The 27,670-nt window shown below is 37.1% G+C and overlaps 1 protein-coding gene across 2 annotated transcripts; it reads left to right on the top strand.

The window, feature by feature from the left end:
• Nucleotides 1-1,573: 1,573 nt before the first annotated feature.
• Nucleotides 1,574-27,425, top strand: LOC594730 (phosducin-like protein). 2 transcript variants are annotated; one of them, XM_794160.5, is made up of 8 exons: nt 1,574-1,635; nt 6,544-6,758; nt 7,877-8,002; nt 8,488-8,621; nt 9,261-9,363; nt 15,658-15,771; nt 19,958-20,082; nt 26,866-27,425. In XM_794160.5, exons 2-8 carry the CDS (start codon nt 6,567-6,569, stop codon nt 26,951-26,953), a joined length of 882 nt encoding a protein of 293 aa, XP_799253.2. In that variant the 5' UTR covers nt 1,574-1,635; nt 6,544-6,566; the 3' UTR covers nt 26,954-27,425. The 2 variants fall into 2 exon arrangements, with proteins under 2 accessions (XP_799253.2, XP_011677737.1); XM_011679435.2 differs by having other exon boundaries at nt 1,631-1,653.
• Nucleotides 27,426-27,670: the final 245 nt, after the last annotated feature.

The following is a 27,670-nucleotide window of genomic DNA, read 5'->3' on the forward strand; positions in this document are numbered from 1 at the left end:
TCTTTCTCTCATAATCTTATGAAACGTCAAAGCTCAAAGGTAGGGGAAAAACTGAATTCAGACGAGGATTCAGAGTCGAGAATGGTAATACGAATCGTCTTCTTTCTCTAATGATTAAATGAAACGTCAAAGCTTCCGCGCTTTGCGCGGGAGGGGAGGGAAAACAAAATTCGGACGAGGATTATTTTCTAGAACGGTACAACGAATCGTCTTCTTTCTCTAATGATTTAATGAAACTGAAATGGGGGGGGGGGGACCTGAATTCAGACGAGGATTAAGAGTCGAGAACTGTACAACTAATCGTCTTTTTTCTCTTATGATTTAATGAAATGTAAAAACATCGGCGCTTCGCGCGTGAGGAGGGGGGGGGGGGCGAAATTGAATTCAGACGAAGATTAAGAGTCGAGAACGGTACAACGAATCGTCTTGTTTCTCAAATGATTTAATCAAACGTTAAAGCTTCCGCGCTTAACGCGGGAGGGGGGGGGGGGGACAAACGAGGATTATTATCGAAAACGGTACAACGAATCGTCTCATTTTCTCTAATGATTTAATGAAACTTAAGAGCTTGGGGTGGACCTGAATTCAGACGAGGATTAAGAGTCGAGAACTGTACAACGAATCGTCTTGTTTCTCAAATGATTTAATGAAACGTTAGAGCTTCCGCGCCTCGCGCGGGGAGGGGGGGGGAAAACTTAATTTAGACGAGGATTATTATCGAAAACGGTACAACGAATCGTCTTCCTTCTCTAATGAATTTAATGAAACTTAAAAGCTTCCGCGCTTTGCGCGGGAGGCCGAGGGTAGGGGGGGGGGGAACCTGAATTCACAAGAGGATTAAGAGTCGAGAACGGTACAAACGAATCGTCTTCTTTCTCTAATAATTTAATGAAACTCGCCCCTTCCTGCACCCGGCACAACCCCCCCCCCCTCCGCATTACGTCACTGCTGGTCACCATTACGTACCAATATTTGGCTCGCATAATTTCAAATGAGGCCCCCCCCCCCCCTAAGAAATCCTGGATCCGCGCCTGGTGTCTGACAGTGAAGACTAGAAAGTAAATGGGTTTCATTGCATAATTTGGATGTTAGGACAGAAGATTTAAATTTCACAGATAGGACATAATACGTGACATACTCACAATTCCTCAAAAGTCCAACAGAATTAGATTTTGGCTGCAAATGGGACAATATAGTACCTTTAAAACCCAACAATTTTCCCCAGTTAACCCCTATTTTTTTCTTTGGTTTTTAAAGTTTTATGGATAGAGTGTGATTAGGTTAAAAGACTCATTTTTGTCTCGGCATGATGCATGATGGTAAGACAGCAAAACACATTTTGCTCTGGGGTGGTCTAGAGTTACTCCGTATAGGTTGTATTTAAGAAAGAAATAAAAAAAGAGATACATAAAATAAAAGAAGAAAAGAAGAAGAGAAATAATGGGAGAAGAACCTGAAAAAGACATTAAAAATGATTACCAATGATTCACCGATCTTTACAGAAAGAAAACGAAATCATATGCTATATGGTAATTCGCCGCAGAGGGCTTTTTAGAAAATGCAGTAAATACTGAAAAACTTAGAATCTGCAGTAGTATCTCCACAAAGGCAGGCGAAAACACCATCAATAAACTGGTAAGCACGTATAACATGGTAGGGGTTGCTCTTATTTGTTTATTCTCTGTAATTGATTATGGATAGATATATCTAAATATTTTGAAATATTTTATTTCACAGTGATCTATAGATCTAGATCTAGACTCTAGATCTTGGACCCGACCGTTCTAGTAATGTTCTATGCTGTCCCATGTACTGAAATTAATGTATGGAGGGAGCGGCGTGAATTGACTCGCGCTATGTACAGTCTACAGATGTACCTGAGCTAGGGAGGCCAATGCCCGGGCGTAAGGCTTCTACACCTACGATTTGTGCGCTCGTCGCCCACTTCAAAAAATTAGCAAAGGGAAAAAATGATGTAAAAATAAAAATTGAAGAAAATATGAAAAGAAAATACAATTATACATTTCACAACATAGAGTAAAGGAGCCCGTTTTCGGCCACTTAAGACAAAATCCTATTTTTAGGACTCTTTACTTCCTATTTATTATCATTTCTTGTTCAAATCATGAAGCAAATATTATTATTATTTAAACAAAAAAAGAATCCCAGAAAAAAATCACGAATTGCCATGACAATATTCATTTCAATTTTCACTGTTTTGGAGCCCGTTATCGGCCGAGCGTTTCAGTTTACGGCCGCATGTACAAAGTCAATAGGAAGCGCTCGCGCGCGCCGTGCGTTTCCGCGCTGATGTACAGCACAAGCGGGCGGAGCAGGTATCCCACGCCGGAGCTCCCTGGTGCTCGCCTGGCCGAAGACAGGCACAGCGGTGATCGGAAGTTGGAATCTGAATTAGACAGAGATATCGTGTGTGCGTCGCGGTGTGCGGCTGCATTGATTTAATACATGCGATGACATACTTTTGAGCTTGCGACTAGCACAAAATCGGGCTTTAAATCTGAAAAATACTTGAAATAAAGCTCATTTTATGGTACCCATATTTCTTACAGACACGCGTAAGATACTCGATTTTTCAGATTTGGGTAGCGGGACCGGCGATTACATCGCTAAAATGTGATATTTTAGGATATATTTTCCATTGCAAATGTGGTTCTTCGGTGACACTGGCATGGTATGGTATGTGTGGGATATGTGTTATGCTATTATGCGATGTATTTTAGAGTGATTTTACCTTGCATCCAACCAATCGGCCGAAAACGGGAGCTGGCCGATTACGGGCTCCTTTACTCTACCTATAATCACGGATCTGTAACAGTCTTTCACCATTTGTTGACAATCTTGCAGATTTTGACGTTTTTTAATCCAATAATTGTGGTTGCAGACGACCTTGACGCACTCGCACCACCGACTAAGAAAATCCTAGAGGGCGTAGAGGTTTGCTCACTAAAAACCTTCTCATTGGCAGAAGGTAGACCCTAAAAATATGGGATCCGTTTTGAGTAAAGAACTTTTGATAGAGATCAACATTTCAGATGTTCACAATTGCCACTTCTAACAACTAGAAAATATAAAGAAAAAAGATTATATCTTTTAAATACAGATTTTTACAAACTGAACATTCGAAAGTAGATAGAGTACGATGTTTCTGTCAATCTTGCGTTGGTTTGAGCCCTATAACTACATCCATCTCAAAATGAGAAGGAAAACAGTGAACAGTGACGTCATTGTTCGCGCCAGAAATAAAGGGTATTGCGACATAATCTGAGCTCCGGTCAGAGCGTGCGCAAAGCGTAGTCTTATTTATAGACCCTAGTACCTTATTCTCACAGCACTAGATACGAGTGTCGTGCAGTAATGTATGAGAAGTGTTAAAAAAGATATTTCAGTAAAAAAAAAAGTCTACGTGAGCAGTCTATACTCCAATTGAGAATTGAAATGAAAGCCATGATTTGAAGGTGTGTGTTGTATAATACATGGTTAGTGAGTGTGTATGTTACGTATAGCGAAAGGGAGAGAGAGAGAGTGAGAGAAATATTAGTACACGTACGTTGCATGCATGGATGTGCGCTATGATTGTGTTCGCTGCAAGATGGATTTTAATTGGACCTCGTAACTTCTCGATCGTTGATAATAAGGAATACTCATGAGGAAATCAAATTATTGGAATACACATCAAAGGTAAATATCAATGAATTATATATATTTCTTTCCTTTTTTGAACCATCGTCTTCGGCTCGTAGTAGTAGAAGATGTAATCGTTCGCACATTGATGGCTGGACTTCAGCCTGCATCGGGGGTTGCCTGTGTCGGTGGAGGGATCAACTAAGACGAAGAAGGTGTGTACGTGTGCGACCGATTCAAGGCTAGCCGCTGTTGAGTGATTGCACTTTCGCGCGAAGTTTTAAACTTCATCATGAACTTTGTCCCTCGGGCCTGTCTAATTATGAACGTAACTTTGCGACATGAAATATAATTGTTTCAAGGCTCTTACGTACGGAAAGGCGTAGAAGGAATTGGCTACAAACCAGCTGGATATCTCCTATTTGATGGAACCTATGGAGTCGGCAGATGGGTGGATTTTCTTAGTGAAAGTAAATGCTTTCTTTTAATCTTAGTTTTAGTATAAACAAATTAGTAATTAAAAAGTTAGATTTGGGCATTGGCCTCCCTACCTGAGCTGAGTCTTTGCATACTGTTAAAATGTACGCAATTTTGCAACTAATATTGGCGCTTGTTCAGAAACCTATCCAAAATTTGACCTGTAACTCCGGCGTGGAGAAACCCTACTAAAACATACCAAAAATAAAGTAAATAGATCTAGATCTAGAACTTCTAGATCTAGATGTAGGGTGTCTGAACGATTTTTCAATTTTCAATTTGGGATCGTTTTTCACCATTTTTGTTTGATATTTGAATAAAAAATGTTATCAGAATAATACATTTCAAATTTCAAGTCTCACCGATGTTTCTATCAAAAGTTACAGCCCCTCCAACACGCTGGTATATTCATATCATTTTGGTCAAAATCGACGAAAAAGACGTCCACGCAGAGTGATGTTGTTTTGCTAAATTTAGCCAAACAGCTGTATCGCGCGATATGCAAGCGTATGCATATCGTACGCATGCTGCTAAGCCAATCCACGACTTGCAGCTTGAGCTACGCTGTCTCCGCGACATGTGCGATTGACTAGTATGGTTGGCGTTCGTCGCACAATAAACCCGGAAGTGAATGCACGTTATAGTCAATGGCAATATCGCGGAGACAACAACGCACGTTGTCTCCGCGATATTGCCATTGACTATAACGTGTATTCACTTCCGGGTTTATCGAGGGAATTGCCAACCATAATTTCAGTCACTATAATGTGTAATTGAATTTGGGGTTTCGTTCGTGCGCGGAGATGTTACGCGATGTAACCATGGTTTGGACTGAGCGGAGCGCACGCCTCCTAATTAGCTGATCCACCAAATAGCGAGAAGGGTATTTTTAAACTGTTATCAGTTGTGATCCCTGGGGGCTAGCGAAAATATAATCACATAGAATTGTTCCTTAGGACTGGGACTACTTATCGATCGGGGCGTCATATCTCAAAAGTGACAAACCTCAGAGTTAGCCTGGACACAATGTTTAAATTGCTGTTTTGACCAAGATATTTTTAGAATTTCGGGGGCTACGCCCCTTTGGAAATATTGGAATTCACCTGCTCTTTCATATGACACCTCATTCATTGATTATCACCTTCAGGATCACAACTGATAAAGGTTTGAATCTCGATTTGAAAGAAAAAAAATTGACTTTTTTTGCATGGTCGCGCAATGCACGTAGGCTGCATAGGGATGCGTGTAATCTCTATGGGAAGAATTTTAGCACACAACATCGGGTGCGCGATCAGACACCCTACTAGATGAAGTCTATTCATCAAATGTCCAAGGGGCCATTTCTCGAAACCAACTCCATGACAGTCATATCTTTGTCGGCGACCTACGGAGATGTCATGAAGTGGATAAACCGTTTCGGAGCAGTGACAAGTCATTGTCGCGGAAGTTGTCGCTCATCTTGGCAAAGACGGCTTCGTGAAACACTTAGCTGACAAGTTGCGTGACAGTGGCGAGATGTCGTTTATCTTGTAGTTATGACGGTTTCGAGAAACGGCCCCCAAATAAAGATCGTGATTTAAAAGTCATTAGATTTCTAGACCTAGGCCTATGTTTCTTATCTCGGTGTTTCGTGTCAATTTTCTTGTTTTTGGGGGGAGTATTTTTCAGAAAAACTTTAATATTAGAAAACACTTTTTCACAGGTTTCACGGCAAACCGCTACACAATACAAGTGCATATACCGATAGTGGGTTGCGGGCACACATAGGAGCATCACTATCAAGGCTGTGTAGTAAAGCTGTGCTTTTGATTCTCAACATTTCAAACACCACTGTACAAAACTCAACTGATTTCACTCAAAATCGGTACTTTAGTGACAATTGATGACACCTAAATAGCAGTAAAATACATTTTTTTTAAACTTACTGATGTTAAAAAGAATAATTTAAAAATTCAAATTGTAAGTCTAGTGACTTAGTGTCGAACTTTGCTTAACAGCTGCATCGACATGACTGTGTGCAGTCTATGAAAAATTGTGTGGTGTGTGTATTTGTGTATGGGTATAATAATACCTGCCTCACAGCAAGCATGCAGTGCTAGAGGTCAATACGCATTAGCATTGACTCTCTATGCTTTGCTGGAGTGGTTGCGGGCGGGCGCGAGCCTGTGTGAAGCTCATCTACCGTAATGTCTCAGATCCTACGTTACGGGTCAAATTTTGGATAGGTTTCTGAACAAGAGCTCTAACATTTTAGAAAATAATAAGACAGGAAATGTATCACTGTGTCACTATGTATGGTCTCTGTACAACAACCGTTGATTTAGTAGACCAAAGAGTAAAGGCAAGCTTTCAAGCTAATTGTTATGGTATAAATTGATCATGATTGATATCATTTGATGTCTGTATCCTCTACTTACATTGCAGAAGTTGGTTGAAACCATAACATAATGACTACTTTAGATGACAAGCTATTGGGAGAGAAGACACAGTACTACTACAGTGACAGTGAAGATGAGCGGGAGGAAGACGATGATGATAAATCCAGCGGAGATGAACAAAACAAGGACTGTGCTGCATCACCTGAAGCTGAATTCATTCCAGAAGCAGATCTTAGTGCAAGCGGTTATGGAGCAAGTCGGGTAGGTGAACTCCTATGCTGCATTAGTGTGGTAGACATTTTGGGCTCCAAGATTCTTTCATTAATATTCATGACCTTACGTCTAGCGAGCCAAACCTGTGCATGCGCACATGGTAGCTGTTTCGGGTTAGTGATGGGATTATAATAATCATGCAAACCCACCTTTCATCAACCCAGGGTTAGCTCAATCGGTTAGAACAGTGTAATAAAACGTTGTAGTTGTGGGTTCAAACCTCAGTATTTATTCAGATTTGTTTGTCCTTATAAATAGCCAGTGAGGCAAAGCAAAAAATAATCATTGTCTGTGAGGTAGACACAGCTAGCTACCGGTAGACTCTTCGTGAACTTACATGTAGCTGCATGTTCAGGCACTCGCGCGCACGTAAGCTCATGAATAATAATGAACGAATCTTGGAGCCCATATAGTGTTGACCCATTAGTTTGCTTAGAATACTCTCACGCAAGTTCTTTTAGACTACCTCCGGAGCTCAAACATGGCTATCATGTACATGTACTAGACTATTTGGATTAGTTTGACAGTTTATGAACCTTGATACTCGCTTTGGTTACCCAAATCAACTTTTTTATTGCGATCTTTTGTAGATTGTACAAAGTTCATGCTAATTAAAGATAAACTTGAGTTCTGGTAAAAAAGAAAATGAATTCTCACAGAATCTAACGAAACTTACACTTAATGTTCAAGATTACAAATAAATGTCATGTGCCAAACAATTTTGGAAAAAAATGTATACTAGCTGAGTAATGAGCATAGAAAGATAAGGAAATCAGGGTAGTACTAGCCCCGACACCATGTGTGTTGTCCCATATACATCTTTCTGTGTAAGTGATTGTTACTTTACCAAGACTCTGCCAAATTTATGATGATTTTGATGACTCCAGAACCTTGCATTACACACCATTACTTACATGCTATATGATCAACTTTTCTGATCCATTTCCACACCTTTTCTTTCACAATGCAATCGCATTACCAGAACTCAAGTTTATCTTTAATGATAATATCTAATAATTTCTTGGTAAACTGTCATGTGCCAGGCAGAAAGGCTAGAATGGATTTTATGTGTTTCTTGGCTTATTTCCCTTTTTTTAAAATTTCAGACTGGACCAAAAGGTGTATTAGCAGACTGGAGAAGATTCAAACAGCTTGAGACAGAGAAGAGAGGAGACCAGGATAGAGAAAAGAGACTCCTGGCTGAAAAACTGTCTATGACATGTCGATCCTATGTAAGTAGTATCTTCCAAATGTGTTTTCTTCATCACTCTGCAATTTGCTCTGCTCTGAAAATGATTTCCATTTGGCTAGAGATCCTGGCTGAAAATGAAAAAGCTCAAGAGGATTGAAGATAGGGGAGGGGAGGGGGTGAAAGATGAAAGAGGGAAACAGCTACATCCCGATCGCCTGGGAAGTGAATGTTTGTCCCATCACCTTCACCAACGGTAATTATTTGCTTAATATTGAAGCCCTAAAATATTGCGCTTCAAAATAATCATACAGTGCTTCAAAAAAGTAAAAATCTTTGATTGACCAGTTTTACCATACCTACTTGTTTTCCCCAATAGACTGTAGTGTTATAAAAAATGTTGGAAAACGATTTTTGAAATTTTGATAGATTCATACAGCCTCAGCTCTAGTGTGGATAGGTCGTATAATGAACTCATTTGCATCCACTCTGTATATTTACCCTCCATGCTTTTATTGTCCTTTGTAGCTTGATGATGAGAAAGCCAAGGAGGATGAAGAGCTTGATCAGCTTCAACTAGAATCCATGTTGGAAGATGAGTTCATGAGGAGATACAGGGAAGAAAGGATGAATCAGATGATATTGAATATACAGAAAAATAGGTAAAGGTTCAATCAGTAAAGCCCTGTTTAGGTAGAAGTTAAAAAACATTTTCAAGTTCCATGTCACAACTCTGTGTATAATGAGACAGAGATTATCAAACAAAACAACTTAAAAAAGTTATCTCCCCCCCAAAAAAAAGAAAAAAAGAAGAAGATAATAATACCTCATACTTATAACGACTAAAAATCTTGTCATTTCTTGGTTGGTGTTGAGTTGGTCTAATAATGTGCCAAACTAAACCGTAAATTCTTTAAAAAAATAATGACAGCAAAAAACAAACAAAAGAACAATGAAACAAATCTATCACCAACTTGGCAAAACAGATGACAAAATATCCTGTCAAACTTCACTATCAATATTTCTTTAAGTTTCAATGTTATATCATCACATGATGATAGGTACGCAAATGACTTTTAGATGTAATATAGGTACTGGTATGTGTATATAGTATATATATAGACAAAAAGAAGAGCAATACGAACCTCATTGAAAATCTAAGCCAAGCAGAATTATGATTATAGCATACTTGTAGTTTCTTGTGCTTGTGTAATTTTGATGATCTTACAACCTATCATTGTGTCCCTTGGCCATGTATTTCCAAAGTAAACTTTCAGCGATCTGTTGATTTATCTTTGCAGCCCAAGATTTGGCAAACTGTTGCGTCTCAATAAAAATAACTTTGTTGATGCAATAGACAGTGAACGCAAGGAAGTGACTGTTATCATCCACATAGAAGATCAAGTAAGTGAAGATAAAATGTTAGAAATGGTGTAGAGAGTTTTTCTGATTCAGGATTATTTGTGCAGACTACCTCATGTTGAAAGTAATTGCGTGTTCTGGTAATAACACAAAAGATTTTCACAGAATCAAACAAAATTTCCACTGAATGTGTTCAGTACAACAGGTAAATTTTGTCTGCTTCATGATTTGTATGCATTCAGCCACCAAAGGTAGTGCTGGTGGTATAATTTATTTTATAGACATGGAATGATTGCAATTGCTAAGCAACGAGCAAAGAGAGGTAAACAAGTTGAGAATGTGGTCGTGACTGTATGTATAGCAGTAGCTGTAATATGTGCAAATATATAGTGAGAGAGAGAGATAGAGACAGAGGGGGGGGGGGGGGATCTATGCACTGTATGTAGCTTGGCATTGTTATATGTGAGTGTATGATTATATTTCTAGAATTATATGTAAAAGCTTAAACTCATCTAAATGTATTAAAATCAATTACGTTCATTTACAGTCAAGATTTGATATGTCACATTTAAAGATGGCCCATTGTAATACTTGACTCTTGGCCAATTTTGACAGGAGAACCTCATTATCCACTGAAACAACTCAAAATGTTTCTAGCTGTCTTGTTGAACAAACAAATTCCTACCTTCAGCAAAAAAATCTAAAAATTTAAATGAATACAAGGTAAAGTGATGATAATAAAAGTTATCAAAATAAAACTATCAAGCAAATATGCACGTAGTTCATACTGTGAAAATCAAATTCTGCTTTGCTGCCATCTGTTGGTCATCTTAGTTCAAGGTTTAATAACATGTGACTCTATCCGTGCTATGTGTGAAGGGACTTCAGAAATGCAAATACCAAGGTCAAATTCTTGCTGACAAGAGTTTCTATATTGAAGATTAATTTGATTAATGTGTCAGTGCGTGTAGTTTCAAGTGCAACAATTGCTTTGTCCACTTATGATAATTTCTCCTGGGATACTGCAAAGCCATTTGTGAACTAGAAGCAAACAATATCTAGTCAGGAAATCTGATGTACATCTAGACAATTTTGTAATGCTGTATTTTCAGAGGGGCTTGGCAGAGGCTAAGAGGGAGGGGGGGGGGGGGGCTTTCCCCCTCCTTCTGCTTCCATTTACTTTTGTTTTTAAAATGCGATTTAAATTCGGCGTAAATATTTATAAATGAATGATACACGCCAATACAAATAAAACAACAACAATGGGGGCAGTTATTCTTATCACAGCTTACATTTCACAATGTTGGTCTGTGCTAAGAGGCAAATGATGATTTCATTTTTTAGGTAAATTTAGAGATATAAAAGAGCACATTTTGTCAGAAACTTTGATCTTTTATATCATTCTTTGGTAAACAAGATTCAATAATGTGATTTGATTTCTCAATTCCAATCTAAAGTAGCCTGTTTAATAGTAGGAGAAGAACCATGAGCATTTATATCCTATGTAAAAGAATGGTCAAGGATGGCTCATGTGATGTGAAATATTTCCACCGTATCATGTATGAAAAATTGATATGTGTGACCTAAAACGGTGTGTCCTGGATATATGCCCTGTTAACTTCATGCACCAGTGCAAACATATGCGCACTGCTATGTGTATGGGCCTACAATGTGCTAAAGTCACTGAGAAATGAGAATATCATTGAAGTTAGCCCCAAATTTTTGAAATTTTCTTCTATATCTTGCCATTATTTGTTTAGACAAAAGTGGTTATTTGTTGATATTTTCAGCTTTATAAATAGTTTACCCCGTTATTGCATGTGAGCAAAGTCTATACACAGCAAAACAGGAAAGAAGTAGACACAATTTTTGTTAAGATGTTTTAAATAAATTTTTAATATGAATCTACGTTTCATATTATATCGAAATAAACATGAATAAATCCTTTTTAAGATCATATGCAATTGACCAGTTCATGATTAGCACATGTCCCAAATGACCTTGAATATCCACAGATCTTCAAAACATGAAGAGGCCCCACTTTGTACATTTTGAAATAATCACTCCTACAGCGATAGAGGTGCTACATAAATAGCCTTTGTTTCCCCTTTCAAAGAATACTTCTGCCTGTGTATCATGGAGTCCACTGCTCGTACATAAATTAATAATGATTACATAACTTCATGAGCATGTTATCCAGTATTTTTTCTCTGTGTATTTTACAATTTGGTCTGCAATGACCTTTATCTGCTCATGCTCAGACTGCAACTATGAACTGGCTTATTGGCGTACCATTTAATGCATAAGTGAGCATAGCCATTTAATAATAAATGCTTCTCTGAAAGAAAACTGCTGAAATGGGGCATCTGGCCATTCAAATGTTGATGAGCTTTGTACATGTAGGTATCCTTTGGCTCATCCATGAACTTCAGTGGAAAAGAGAGGCATCTTGACAGTGCTTGTCATAACCTAACTTGAGACTACAGTGTTTGTTTTCATTGTTGAACAAGAATGTCTCACAGATGCATTAACATTTCATTAACGTTTGAATGGCTACTTGCTCTTTTTTAGCAATTTTCGTAATCAGACATTCTAACGGTTAACAAGTTACATGTATGCCCAATTTGCCCATCCAAGCATGGAAGTTCAAAATTTGATCTTAATCAATGTTGGTAGAATACTGATTTTTGTTTGACTTTATATTTTATTGATGTTGTATATAAAAAATTTCAACAATAAAGAGAGACTACTTTTTTTTGTTGTTACTGAGTCTAGATCTATTTTATATATTTTGGGATCTTGTTCCCTTAGCAGATATTGTATTATTTTTAATGTTACCATTTCTTTATTCTAAAATAAAAAGGTATTAAATTTCTTTTTTTAATATTTTTATATGAGTAATTATTTTGAATGAGTTTTACTTTATAATATCATTCTAAACTGGACATTTATAGCATTTGTAACTAACAATTTGTATATTTTGTATAAAGCAATGTACAATACAATCTAGTTTCTTAATTTAAATGTCTCTTTTATAAACAATTTTTGCCTTTGTGTAGAACTTTAGATGTTAGTTAGTTAGGTAGTCAACAAAACAAAAAAATTTAAATTCTGAGTTTGAGTGGCTTTTCATAAAAGATTAATTCCCTACATTTTGATGTGTATAGTGTTTTCTCTCCCATTCTCTCTTCTACCTCTTTCTCTTTATATCTCTTTCTGTTTTTTGTTCTCTCTCTCAGTCATACATGTATCTCTTGTTTCTCCCTTTCTACCACTCACACTCACACTATCTTTTCCCTTTCCATCTCTTGTAAGATAATTCCTCCTTCCCCCTTTCTCTCTCTCTCTCTCTCTCTCTCTCTCTCTCTCTATCTCTCTCTATTTTTGTCTCTCTTTTTCTCGCTATCTCTTTCTCTGTCTCTCTCTCTGTCTTTCTGTCTCTTTTTCTCTTTCTCTCTCTTTCTCTCTTCTCTCTTTCTCTCTTTCTCTCTCTTCTCTCTTTCTCTCTTTCTCTCTTTCTTCTCTCTCTCTCTTCTCTCTCTCTTCTCTCTCTCTCTCTCTCTCTCTCTCTCTCTCTCCCTCTCTCTCTCTCCTCTCTCTCTCCCTCTCTACCCCCTCTCTACCCCCTCTCTACCCCCTCTCTACCATTTATGCTCTCTGTGACCCTCTCCAACCCGTCATTACCGCTGATCTATGCCATAGATGAAAAGCTTGTATGTTGACGTACATAATTAATCAAGTCAGCTTTTAATGCAATACAATGGGAAGATAACACAAACAATAAACAGGAGCCCTGTGAGGAGCATGTCGATTTCATCAATCAAATCAATCAATCTGATCAGCAGAGTTACCCTTGACATTTCAAGGCAGCCGTGTAAGCAGTGATAAAAATATAGCAAACATCATGTTATGAGCAAATCCAATTAACATGTTTTCTGGTTTTATCATTGTTGGTATATATTTTGCTTGATACCAGACGGTTACATGAATCCACTATGGCTATAGATTAACATGTAGGAGGAAAGATCATTACCCACAAACTTCACAAACAAGGAGTAAGATATTATAAGACAAGTTTTAATAGTGGCTCCCCTTCTTCTTAAGATATTGTAATGTTGATGCAAAAAGAGATTTCTATGATACATGTATTTTACATTTTGCAATCAATGAATGTTGCAATGAAAGGCGAACTATTCTTGGTAAAACAATGTTTTTTTAAAATCAACATTGTTCTTTTTAACCTGTGCACAGCAGTGTATTACAGACTGCAAATCATTGTATGTGTGCACTTCATAATCCTTGCTTTTTTAATAGTAATGATTTGTAATTGTAATGTCTAAAAATTGATATCAAATTAATTTGATAAGATTTAATTCAAATTAATTTTTGTAATCACCAATCCTAAAATTCCTGACACACTGTGCAAGATGTGTGGAGGTTATTGTAGCAAGAGAAATATATGCTAGTGTGTACCCATAATGAACTTGAGGGGAGACTGCTTATGATTAGATTATGCACATTTGAACTTACATTTCAGGCAATTATTGCTTCTTAACCAAAGTCTGTCATTATCACGAAATACCAACACGAAAACCACCCTGCACCTGCGCCCCTGTGATCCGACCATTGCACCGCTGACAGTTGCTTTGGGCTTTATTCCATGAAATATATACATGTAGGCTTGGGGTTGCAATTGGGTATTAGATTAGGTATAAGGTTAAGGTTAAGGTTAGGTACAGAGTTCAGTTTATGGAATCAATCCAGAACAATTATCTCAGAAGCATACACCTGTACGTCATACAGCCCCTGCGACTATACACGGCACTACCACATACAGGAATTAATGAGTTTCGTCGCATTCTACCTCAGCCTGCCTGGTTTGATGTCAGAAATCTAATTTTAGGGACTCTTTTTAATTCCTCTCGGCCTCCGTGAATATTGGAACCTGAGGTTTCCATGGTAACCCGGTGGAGGCTATTGGAGGTTGATTGCTTCTAATGAATGAGTGCTTGATCAGGACACAATAGATGCCCTTTGATGGAGGGAGACGCGGAGAGGACGGGGAGATGAAAGATAATGAAAAAATGAAAGGGGTGAAGTCAAGTGTAGACCTTCTCATTAGGATATCAAACCATAATATTCCTGCCTTCCTCTTTTTATGATGTGAGACTCATGATGGTGTCATAACGATATGATTTGAAAATTGCACATACCATATTTTGTGAACTACAAGTAAGGAGGGAGGTGTAAAGCTGCTTACATTTTCTGTTCAATGTTGAATGTTATGAAATCACTAAAAAATGTTTGTACAATACTAATTCAATTATTGGCCTAAAGTGTTACAGACATATTAGGACTTTTACAACAGTCAATTATTTGAGGATTAAAGTTATTGAAAATATTCAATCAAGGTATTTTTTTATGATTTTGAACTTTTATTAATGCTCATCTTTTATGTTATGAGTGCAAACAGTGTGGATTTGATTTTATGAAAAATATGAATTGATGAACTTTAAGTATTGGTAATGAACAAAGTGTTTTTTAAGAGCAATTTTGAATCGGTGATCTGCTAACAGAACCTGTATTTTCTGATGTTTTTTCTCAGACCAGCAAATGAAGTCTGATATGTGTAGTGTTAAAACAATTTTACTTTAAGTTAATGTAACACTGTACATCTGCAAGTGTTAATAGAGGGAGGGAGGGAAAGTAAGAGAGAGAGAGGAAAAGAGAGAGAGAGAGAGAGAGAAAGAGAAAGAGGGGAGATGAAATAACCTTACTCCATGGTGAAGTAGAAGAAGTTTCAAGGTGATAGTGTAATGCAGTTAATGTAATTACTGTAATCTACATGTCATGTAAGTTGTAAGGTTTTTAATCAATCCATACAAGATAATTTTTCTTTGAACTACATGTATGGGTAAATGTCCAATTTAATTTTCTGCTTCATGCATTTGTGAATACTTGTGTCATGTAGTTATTTAATTGATTCTGTTATATTTATGTTATGTATATATGCAGTGTAATGTTCTACGCATAATGTTGTTTTCACTACTTTTTTTGCATGCTCTCCTCTCCCCCCCCCCCCCCTGAATAACCTCTTTTCTTTACAAATGTTGACATCTCCATGTACCTGTTTACTCAGATGTCGTCTTAATCTTGATAGCTGTTTCCTAGGGTCCCTGTTGCCCTGTTTCCACATCATTTTGTCTTCTCTTGGATGAAATGTAAATCAACTGATGCCTCAGTATAAATCACTATTTGAACATGCTAATGAAATCACCAGCCAGTAACTCTGTCACTTATGAGATGATTTTTTTTTGTTTTCTTTTCACTTCCCAGTCGCTTCAAGCCTGTGAGTCTATGAATGGATGCCTTCATTGCTTGGCTCAAGAATATCCCTTCGTCAAGTTCTGCGCAGCTAATGCAGCAGATATTCAGACCAGCCAGTTATTTGTAAGTCGAATTGATCTCACTGCTGTCAACTTTTTGTTTTGTTTTTGATATTTTAAATATTTTTAAAAATTAGATATCTACACTATCTTTATCATATTTGTATGCAAAACTGTGCATTTTGGTAATTGGTATTTACAGATATGAACGATGTCTCTTTTTTAAATTTTGCTTGCTATACAATAAACCTCCATGGATAGAGAGCAGAAGGGTGTATACAGACGTACAGAGAGAGAGAGAGAGAGAGAGAGAGAGACAGACAGAGAGAGAGAGAGAGGGGGAGACAGAGACTGAGAAAGAGAGAGAGAGAGAGAGAGAGAGAGAGAGACAGAGACAGATAGAGAGAGAGGGGGAGACAGAGACAGAGACTGAGAGAGAGAGAGAGAGAGAGAGACAGAGACAGAGACGGAGACAAATGGAGAGACCGATAGACAGTGAGACAGGCTGACAGAAAGACAGATAGAGACAGACAGATACAGATTATTAATACCTGGGGAAATGTAAAAGGGAAGCTTAATACATTTTTTTAATATTGATTAATATGTGCTCATAGTAATACAATTGTGCAAGCACTTAGCTGAGTTGGGTTTCATACTTTACAACATCTTTTGAGGTCAAAGAAAAACAAAACACTGTACATCAACATGTCAAAGTAAAACAAGAGATTCACACAAATTTAATGTACAAGCTTTCAATTCTTTACTCTATTTGATTTGTCAAGGATAACACTTTTGTGCTGAAGTTTGAAGTAGGACACAAAATGTTAATGGAATAACCACCACATGATTCTGCATTCAAACAGTTCAAACAGAAATGCTTTTACAAATTCTCGACAGAAGATGCAAACTTGAGAGTAGTATTGATAATGTTGTCTCTGCGCTGCTGGGCACATTGTGCATTCCGTGTGCGCTTGCATTGCAATTGATCACGCGTCACCTAAAGTGCTTGCTTTCAATGTAACTTAGCACAACATTCCAAGTGTTGGGAGTAAATGTTTCAAGAGTGATGGAAGAGCAGAAGAAGTCAATGACATGAGATCGTTCACCTAGAGAGGGAAGGGGCACAGAAGTGATAATATACAAAGGCAGTGACTCGAAGGTGGCACACTTAGTATTTTGGGATGCATGGGTTAGGGTTGAGAGGGTGGGGATAAGAAGGAGGAGTAAGATTGGATATGTGGAAGAGATAAAAGGATAGATTTCATAAGACATGTGATGAAAGAAGACAGTGAGGAATAACAGTGATTGCAGAGCATGACTTCCATTCAAAGGAGATACCCTTCTCCTCCTGCTTCTTCTTCTTTTCCTTCTTCTTTTCCTTCTTCTTCTTCTTCATCATTTTCTTCTTCCTCTCCATCTTCCTTTTTCTTCTTTTTCTTCTTTTTCTTTTTTCTTTTTTCTTTTTCTTCTTCTTTTTTCTTCTCTTACTTCTCCCTTCCTCCTCCTCCTTCATCTCCTCCTACAGTACACGCCGAAAATCTCCGCAACACGATTTACACGATTCAAAATTTACACGATTCGACTGCTCGCGGGAATCGTGTAACCATTTATTTTTACACGATTCGTTTTTTGCCAATGAAGCGAAATTTGAATCGTGTAAACGTGTAATCGTGTAAAATTACACGATTCCTCAATTCAGGTCGAATCGTGTAATCGTGTAATCTTCCCGCCGAAAATCTCCGCAACACGATTACACGATTCAAAATTTACACGATTCGATTGCTCGCTGGAATTGTGTTACAATTTATTTTCAGTGGTGATGGTGAGCAGGTTAAGGATGTCTAGTTTAGTAAAAGCAAGAAGTTACTTCTTGGTTGAACGAGGACAAGTGGACGATACGAGCGGATAGCGAACATTACGCTTTCTTTCTCTTGTATATATTTTTAATTGCAGTGTCTTGTCTCTAGTTTTATTATAGACTGTTTGAAAGTTAAAAAAATCAGTCCACTTCCCGAAAAGCACTCTCGGATTTAATCCTCGATGAGAAAAAAAGAAAAAAGCGATGAACGACGAAGGAAGGGGGGAATTCTGTTATTCCTAAGTTGTAAATAAGTAAAAATGATTACAAAATGTAAAGGAGGGCTAACATAATTAAGTATGTTGTGATACTCTTACATTACAAGGCTGTACCAATTAGAATTATGTTCACCAGCTCATTCGTTACTATGAATATCGTTATACTTTTTTTTTATTCAATCATTATCCATTTTACAAACCTGGTTTGTAAAAACGCGTCAAAACGCGTCATATGACGCACAAAAACCAAGGTTTGACGACATACCTCCTTTGTGAATTCGGGCCTTAGACTTTGATCACTTATTGCTTTTTTAGCGTTCCTCATTTTCGTAAATTACCTTTTACAACATTGCATTATTCAGCTATATGTATAAAGAGCTACGGTCAAGGCTTAAGGGCACACTTCCTGTCACATACAAAAGAAGCTTACTCTGAATGTGGCCTGCCATTGACCCTCGCCGGGGACAAAGGCCGTTGCCCTAGCTACAGGCAGAGATCCTTACATAATACCTATTGTTCAGGGGGTTCCCCTTGAACATAGGATCCCCCTGAACAATAGGTATTACATGTACGTAAGTATGTAAGCCACTGGCTACAGAGTGTAGGGAACAGTTGCAAGCCGAGAATGAATAGAATAAGTGAATGGCCAACTGTCTTTGAGTTACGTTAAGCTAGCGGCACAGTTTTCAAGTTCCCCCAAAGTGCCCCCTTTGAGTGTAGGAAAAGTACCTATTTTACTTTGAAAAGTGTCCCTATTAATTTGTAAAAGTGCCCCTTCCCCTTTCAACTCTGATAAGTGCTCCTTTTCTTTTGACACACGCCCCTTTTCCTTCGACGAGTTCCTATTTTCCTTTGCAATAAGTGTCCATTTTCCATTCTCATTAGTGTCCTTTTAATCTCTAGTAAGTATCCCCCTTTAAGTACGAGAAGTGCCCCTCTTCACTTTTGATAAATGCCCCCATCAACTCCGATAAATGCCCCTATTAAAATCTGATCGGTGCCCCTTTTCTTTCAACTAAAGCTTTTTTATCGCTCTTTCTCTCTCTCTCTCACTCTCTCCCTTTCTTTCAATATCTTTCCGTTCCCCCATATCTTTCTCGCCTCTCTTTCCCTCATTATGTTCCCCTCTTACCTTATTAATTTGTCTCTTTTCCTCTCCGTTTCATAGCCTTCTCATTTCTGTTAATTTTACTATGTTTCGCCCTTTTTTTTTTATCACTCTATTTCACTCTTTCTTTTCTTCCGGTCAACTTTTTAGTTTTCCCATTTTTCTCTCTTGCATAATTTTTTCTGTTTATCTTTATCGTGCCTCCCAACCCTCATTTTCCTTTTATATGTTCCCTTCTCCTCGTAGCTATCTTTTTTTCCTTTACTATTTCATCTGTCTTCCTGTTTCTGACGTTTTCCTACCTTGTCTCACGGATTAGTATACGATACATGTTAGTGGAAAGTGCTGAGGTTTATATACACGAATATAAAGTACAGTAATTAACTGATGTACACTGAAGGTAAGTTGTGTATAAAGCAATTGGTGTCAGCAGGATACGATTTAACAATTGTTGCAGCTTGTCGCATCGTTCTACCAATGCCCTTATAACCCTAATAACTATTTACACGATTACACGATTCAAAGCGACATTCTTCAATCGTGTAAATTTACACGATTACACAGTTACACGATTGTTGCATCTGGTCGAATCATCCGACCAACGCACTTAACTATTTACACGATTACACGATTCAGAGCGACATTCTTCAATCGTGTAAATTTACACGATTACACAGTTACACGATTCAGGTGAATCGTGTAAACCGTGTAATCCTAAAAATAAATCGTGTAATCGTGTTGCGGAGATTTTCGGCGTGTACTGTACTTATGTTTCTTTTTTTTTCTTCCTTTTTCCCCATCTTCATCTTCTTCTTGCTTCCCCTCCTTAGCTGCAGCAGATTATCGCGCATGAAAGATGGGGTTTACATATATAGGACAAACACCAACAAAATAATGTGAGAATGATAAAAGATGTAAGATTATAATTTACAAAAGAGAACAAGACCACAAAATCAATAAGGGTAATATTTGAGAAGTACAGAGGGAATGGGATGGAAAACCATTTTTTATACCAATTTTTTTTACTGCTGATTAATTCTCATAATTCAACTTTTCTTTACGACAGACAGAGAAAGGCCTCCCTGCTCTCTTAGTCTACAAAGCAGGCCAACTCATCGGCAACTTCATCAGAGTCTCGGATGTGTTTGGTGAAGACTTTTTCGCTACAGAAGTAGAGAGTTTCCTACAAGAGTGAGTAATGATCTTTGCAATTTTTATGAAATGCATGAGCAGTACATACTTTTGCAGAACTTTCTAAAACACACAGCAGAGGAAGATGATATTATTCATGTGCTCGCTCTTGTACTTTGAGAGGATGCACATGGTTGTTGCTATTGCTGTTCCTTTATAAGTCTTTATTGATGACCAAGGTTAAGCTGGCATGAGTCAAAATCCTCAAGGGCATTCTCCAGCAAAAGTGCCCCTCAAGAAAAATTGAGAAATAAATAATAATATTTAAAAAATTCATGTGATTAATTGCACAAGAGCTTCTTAATTTTTTGTTTGTTACAATGTTACAAACTTTGGGGGATTTTTAACCAACTAGAAAAGGTTCTGCTTTATGATCAGTTCAAGAAGGGGAAAAATCCCACCCCTCTTAAACATCAGCTGGTAACATGCTTGGATGTACTTATGGAAGATGCTATAATGCAATTACTCCAGATGAGGATGTAGGCCGGCAATTAGAGCAATGTCATCTATTCTTCATGGAGAATAGCTGACTATGTCTGCAAGGTCCGTTGGCCTACTTCTTTGTCATTAACTGGATTCTTCTGAGATGTATTTAGCACAATTCCCCTCACTTACGGAAGTGCGCGAACCCTGGGACCTTTCATGGCCATATCGACCATTCACAGCCAGAAGGGTATTATTGCTGTGTTGAAGTGTACGTGTTAATGCCCTTCTGGCTCCAAACAAGATATCTTCCTCTTAATTTTATTTATACTTATAGGAGAGGACATGAGATGAAATATGTATGGATGTCATTTTGAATTGAAATCTAATTGTATTTAGGGATGAATATAGAATAAATGACTTGTGAGATATGAGATGAACATAATTGGGTGTAGTGTGGGTTGCGTGTATAAGGTCATTTATGCTTAGTTTCTATGGTGATATCAACAGAACATATGGGAAATTCTGCTTACCTATTCAGTTTCAAAGTGAAAGATGAGTCTACTGAATTGTATCTCGACTTTAATGCATCTATTAGGAAAGTGTCACCAAGAATTTGGCGTGATCATTGGAACTAAATGTTTCAAATGGAGCATGCATTTTCAATGATTTAGGAAAATGTATTTATTATACATGTGTGGTACTTCCTTTTATCTGCCATATACTTTTTTGGGGGGTCAATCTGGTGTTGAAAATTAGAGGAAAGTCTGTATTGTACTCCAGAACAGCATTTTTCAACTTTTCTTTAGTCACAGCACTATTTTAAGAAATAAAAAGTTTTATATCAAGTGCCATGTACCTACGTACAGGCACATTTGTTTTTAAAGTTTGTGAGCAATCGAAAAAAAAAAAAATTCATTTTTTAATCAACACAACAAATAAAATAATTTTTGCAGGTACTTTGCCGCTGAATGTCCATGAATACAAAAATTGTAAAAATTGGAAATCTCAATACACGTTTTGATAGATATTCAGGCATTTGCAACCTAGAATTATTATTCTAAATGTTGCAAGCAAGTTAAGCCAATGAGCATGATATCAATGTCATTTTGATAGAAAAGATATAAGGTATATTCGGGCACTTACGAGTCTTTGCCCAAATAGGGAGGTATTCAGGCACTTTGCTGTCTGAAACCATCCTATTTCTGAATTTTGCGAGAGAGCGGAGATAATATCTATAAATCGTTATTTCCTCATAAAATTACATACTGTAGCGGTTTCTCATGTTAGGTTTTCACGAAATAGACATCATTACCAACTTATTTCGCTGCACCCCTAGAGATTCATCCCGGTTGAAAAACTCTGCTCCAGATCTTTTTAGAGTTTATGTAGCAGAAAAAGATATGGTCAATTTATCATTAATTGATTCTATTTAAAATTACCCCCGACCCACTTATATTAAATCGTCTTGCAGTTCCACTCCAGTTCAATATAAATGGTAATGAGTACGGTATAAGGGGGTTGTAAGTGAAAGAAAGAAAGAAAGAATGAAAGAATAAAGGAAAGAAAGGGGGAAATGAATCCTCTTTTTTTGTTCATTATAGCTACCAAAATCATTTCATGTATTCATGAGTTTATTACTCTGATATAATTCATGATTATGATGATGAGGTCATCATAATAAATATAGTAATATTGGTTACAAGTGCTTCAACAGAAATTCAATTTTCGTAAATCGATTTTGATTCTCATTGCTACGAACGATTCGTCATAATTCTCACAGACGTTCAGAATCTTTCACCTCTATCTCCGTCTTTCTTCTGCAATGTATGCATGCCCTTGCTAAATGATAATTGACGTTCTGACTGATGGTGGAATTTAGAAAATTGATTCAATGCATCATCCAATTTCAGATGCACATGTACTAATGTAGCACTTGGAAGTGGAACTGACACAGAAACAAAAAAGTACAATGTGTGTATATTTCTGAATGATGTATTTGAAGTGTACTCTTTTGAAGAAAAATAAAGTGCATTAGATCTTTTTAATCTGAAGAGCACAAAGGGAATGTTTATGAAGCTGTAGTGAGCATTCGAACAATTTTGTCTGTAAAATATAGTTCTTGCCAAATCTTTCTTATTTCAAAATTTGATTTGTTATACCTTGCTTGTTATATCCATGGGATGCATTTCGATGAAAGGAACAACAAAAATTACATCATCTGTTGGAGCCAAAAGGGCCTTAACTCATATAATTTAACACAGAGTTAATGCCCTTCTGGCTCTGAACTAATGATCAATTTAAGTACAAAGTACAAGAATATACTGTACATGTTCTGAAGGATTTCATAACTTCAAATATTGAAATGCTGATCTATCACAAAAAGGATGATTATGTCATACTTGCCGTTACAAAAGACATGCAATATTTTACAGTTATGAAACATGATCTACTCACACGTTAAAGAGCACATATAATGCAAATAAATTACCTGTCATGGTATAACATCTCAAGTTCGACCTGCCTGAAATAATTCATTGACAGCAAGCAATATCTCGCTCTTCTCATAGTCATATCCCTGAATAACAACATTGATTTCTAAATTCAGCTACTGTTACATTGGAGATCTCTCTCCCTTCTCTCTGACCCCTCTCTCTCTCTCTCTCTCTCTCTCTCTCTCTCTCTTAGTCTTTCTCGCTCTGCCCCCCCCTCTTCCTGTCTTTGAAAAAATTATGTTTGGTACTCATATATATGGAGCCAGGAATCTAACAATGTCAAAATTCATCACTCCTGGGAAATTGTGAAATACTTTTTATGAGATAGGGACTCCAATTTACATGTTGTGGGTAAAGGTTTGTTCACTGTTTGGAGTAAACAGGAATGTATATGTTTGTATAAATTCAATGAAGGATATACCTGATTGTGATTATACTTCATGATATATTACTTTCCAGGCATCAAAGAAACAAAAATTGTTGCTGAGCGATTTGGTTCTTGTAGCCCCCCCCCCCCCCCCAACAAAAAAAATAATGTTGCAATTATCTGTTTTGGGTTATGTTTATTTCGTTTACAATTTGTTTTGCACATACGCACCTCTTTTTTTATTCCTTATACGTATTACACATTTTGAGCTATAGATTTTTTATATAATACTGAACACATGGATGTATTTCTGAATTCATCCTGTTGCCTGTAATAGGAGATTGTGAAATCTGAACAGTCCTATTTCATTTTCTATATCTGATCGTAAATAGTAGAATAAAACAAATACATAGAATAAGAGAATGGAAAGGTGAAGATGAAATCAAAATGAAATTAGATACATGTAAAGCAGAGCAGTTTTCAAAGAGAAGTTATGAGATTAATCAAGTAATTAATACAGCTCCTTGTGTAATGAGAACAAAAATGAAAGAAAATAAGACAGGGTGTTTAGCTTAAAATTGTAAGGAAGCAAGTAATAGTGATGAAAGATTCGAAGAGAAAAAGAAGGAGAAAGAACATTTATATAGGGTAATTTCCATGACTAGTACTTATAAGCAAGAGCATGATATTTTTTTCCAGCATATTTGATGTCTCTAGAGAAGCATTTGAATTTTGAAACAAGAGAGTTGAGTAAAAACAAAAGAGAAGAAGAAAAATAGAAAACGGAGTGAGATAGAAATGGGAAAAAAACCACCCAGCAAAACACTGCAGAGCAAAACAAGGTACTGGTATATGGATGCTGGGATAAGCATCAATTGGTATTCTATGAAAGTGGTGTGCATAGATGCAATAAAAAAAAATCATGCATTCCATCTGTTGAAACAGCTGCCCCTCTCCGCATCCATTTCAATAAAATAATCGTCTGGCGTTCCATATAATATTGTTGGTTTTGTCGAATACCATACATGTAGGCACGATGAGTTTATTCTTCCTCTCTGTCGTATTCTCAATTTCAGGAGTTATGGGGCAATGAAAATGATTAGTCTCTAGTGAATAGAGGGAAGAACAAGCTGATCTGAAAGACATGCTAAGCATTTTCCAAAGCAATGTTTTATCTGTTTAATGTATGATTCTTTGTATTTTCCCACTTTCAATATGCCATCTCTTTGCAGTTTTTTTCTTCAACCAGAAGCAAAATTATCATTTATGAATCTGAACAAATTGGGTATAAAACCAAGTTAAGTAGACTAAATAGTAAACGCTGTACAAAGGTATTTGAATAACATTGTGTATTTGTATTGCTTCTTGAAAGAAAAAATCCATACGTGCACAATCTTTTGACAATGGTTTAGAATCATCGTTTCTGTGAGGCTCAATTGTGGATAGAGGAAGTGGTTACTGGTTAGTATTAAAGCTCTACTTTCATAAAGTTCAATTACTCCTCAGAGACATGCATATATTAGATGGCTTCAGAGAAAGACATATAATACCACATACTCTATCGGTGCAACTTTGGAAATATTGTGCAGTGTTGTTTTTATTGAGCAGTATGACCGATATAAGGCAAGAGACACACAGTAGGCCCGTCTTCATCAGCTCGAGATTGCCAAATAGCCCGCTTTTTGTGATTTGGGAAATAATCCAGAAGTTACAAATCACGTCTTCATCAGCTCGAGACTTGACCTCAAACCTTGAAATTCGAGCTCAAGAAATTAGCTCGAGACATTTTGCTCAGCGTTTGCCAATAGTGCAAGTCTTCGGGCTGGTGAGGACGCACCGGACAAATAACGGGATATTTTGCAAACTAGGATGATTATTTTGACCAAATATCCCGCTAATTGCAACTTCGGGCTGATGAGGACGCAAATTAACTGGATAATTTGCGATCGGTATAGTTCAAATAGCGGGATATTTGGCAATCTCGAGCTGATGAGGACAGGTCTTATGAGTCGTCTGCTACATGTAAGAGCCAGAAAGGTGCTCATTGTTATCCTGCAGCAAGGAGTAACGCCCTTCTGGCACTCAGCAGACGATAATGCCCTCTGTTACCATGCAGACTTTGAAAATTGATTTTGATTTGTTTGTAATCTTCCCTCGCATCTCACCAGAAGTGAAAGATGAATTGAACGGTGGATGTATTTATTTCAGCAGGATAGCATTTCAATCCTGTTTATTCAACGCTCCATCCGTTGGACTGGTTTTTTCACGTTTCCCTCTTTGTTTTTCCCATGAGCCTTGTCCCACATTTCAGACCATGATTGTGAATATTTCAAGAGTTGAACAAATTTGTCCTTCTTTCATGAGTCTGAATTATAAAAATGTGTGCCTCGATAATTTCATCTGCTCTATTTTCACCCCTTGGGTTTCTGTTGAGGGGCATGATCAATGTTAAACAGGAGGAGAAGTATAGAATGTTTGGTCGTTATTGTTATTGGAACTTTTGCATTTTTAGTACGTGCGGATTGCATTTCTGTTAACATAAATGAGGTGTACAAGAAGATCACATTTTAATTTTTATTGAAACTGAGTCAATGTGTAAATTTGTTTGACATCTATAATTCATGTAATTATATCCTCATGAATAATGAATTTTACTCTTCAAAGAGAATGACAATTGTACCTAAGTGCATTCTAACTTTCAGATGAGATTTGAATAATTGAAATACATAATTGGAATAAGTGATTTTTATATTAATGTTGATTAATTGGAAAATGGCATACAAATTTATCAGTGTGGAAACTGATGGGAGTACAATATGCATACATGAAAAATAAAAGTAGACCTAAAAACATCATGTTTAGGATATAGGAATAATAATAATAGCGTAGTTTGAAGTCAAGTAATTATAAATGAATGAAGAAATGGTTAAAGTGAAAGGTTATTGAAAAGTTCTTATTCAGTAAATAGAGTTATTTTCTAAACAAAAGCCTAGAAAATGATTTTCCTTGAAATATTGGAAGAAAAAAGGCTGTTGGTTTTGTACAGACATTTATAATACCTGCTTCAATACCATATTTACAATAAAAAAAAACATGTTGATTGTATGTCCTCGTAATAGTCATTCATCAAATATAAGAGTTTTGTATGTGTCTTCTTCATTTGAATCAATGAGTAATATCAAAGTAATTTTCCAAAATTATATTCAACGAGCAAAATGTAACCATTTTTTTCCCTTTTTCTCTTTTTACTCTTTTTTATCATTTTGTATCTTTCTTCTTTTTTTTTTTTATAACTGTCTGTCCCCCCCCCTCTCTCTCTCTCTCTCTCTCTGCCACTCCTTTCTTGTCTTTCATGTGTTTGTCTGTGTCACATTAACCTCTTACCTATTTTCTGAACTTCTTTTACATTTCTCTTTTCTATTCCTACATGTGACGCTGAATGCATCTTTCCCTCTCTCCCTCCTCTTCTTCCCTCCTCTCCTACCCCCTATTCTGCAGGCATGGCTTGCTGCCCAACAAAGACGATGCAAAGGTCATCCCAGGTCACGTGGAAGAAGATGAGGACAGTGACCTTGAATTAGACTGAAGTGGAGTGGAGACCCAGATTTTCAAGAGATGGGGTTGTGCTACGATTTCATTCCACCTTACATCCAATACCCTCTTCATGTTGGCTGGAAAAAAGTATGATACAGTCTGCCATAATTTGTGAGCATCGTGCTTTCGTATCTATTGTTTCAATGCCGCAAATCTTGCTATTTTTGTTGTTGGCAGATGTATGTGTACGTTGGAGCGAAGATTGCATGATTGCTCCGAACCAAGGGGTAGGATGTAATCACCAGCAGCATAGATTTGTTTTGCGTGCTGCTAGCAAGTGCAGAAAGCAAACGTTTTAACCTTTCAAGTGAGAGCCTTTTCCTTTCACATTGCCTGCATGTCACAACAAATTGCTGCCTCTTGGCAGATAATGTACCATTTAGAGGCCTGTGATTCGGGAGCGTAAACTTTAAACATCAAATTCAATGAAACAAGCTGTTTTTAAAGCTTCACAATCTCTTTATATGAATTCAGTCATTATGAAAGGGGTATTGAATACAAGTATTTTTGCCAGAGCTGTAAATATTTCCAGAAATCACCACTCATGGAACGTCATGGTGCATTGCGGTAAACAGTGGAGGCATTGCAAATAATGTACTTCATTCCAGATAAGGAGATGTCTACATGGTAATTCCAAGTACTCTGTAACAATATGGAGGGGGGGGGGGTGGGTGGGGGAGAGAGGATTCTTCAACTTCTGTAGGTGTAC

Source organism: Strongylocentrotus purpuratus, unplaced genomic scaffold (genome assembly GCF_000002235.5).
Source record: "Strongylocentrotus purpuratus isolate Spur 01 unplaced genomic scaffold, Spur_5.0 spur5_contig_838, whole genome shotgun sequence".
Lineage (NCBI taxonomy): Eukaryota > Metazoa > Echinodermata > Echinoidea > Camarodonta > Strongylocentrotidae > Strongylocentrotus > Strongylocentrotus purpuratus.

Coding starts and splice junctions, on each gene's coding strand:
- LOC594730 (XM_794160.5), top strand. CDS start 6,567: ATGACTACTTTAGATGACAAGCTATTGGGAGAGAAGACACAGTACTAC. Junction 9,364..15,657: donor TCATCCACATAGAAGATCAA/GTAAGTGAAGAT, acceptor TTCACTTCCCAG/TCGCTTCAAGCCTGTGAGTC. Junction 20,083..26,865: donor GTAGAGAGTTTCCTACAAGA/GTGAGTAATGAT, acceptor CCTATTCTGCAG/GCATGGCTTGCTGCCCAACA.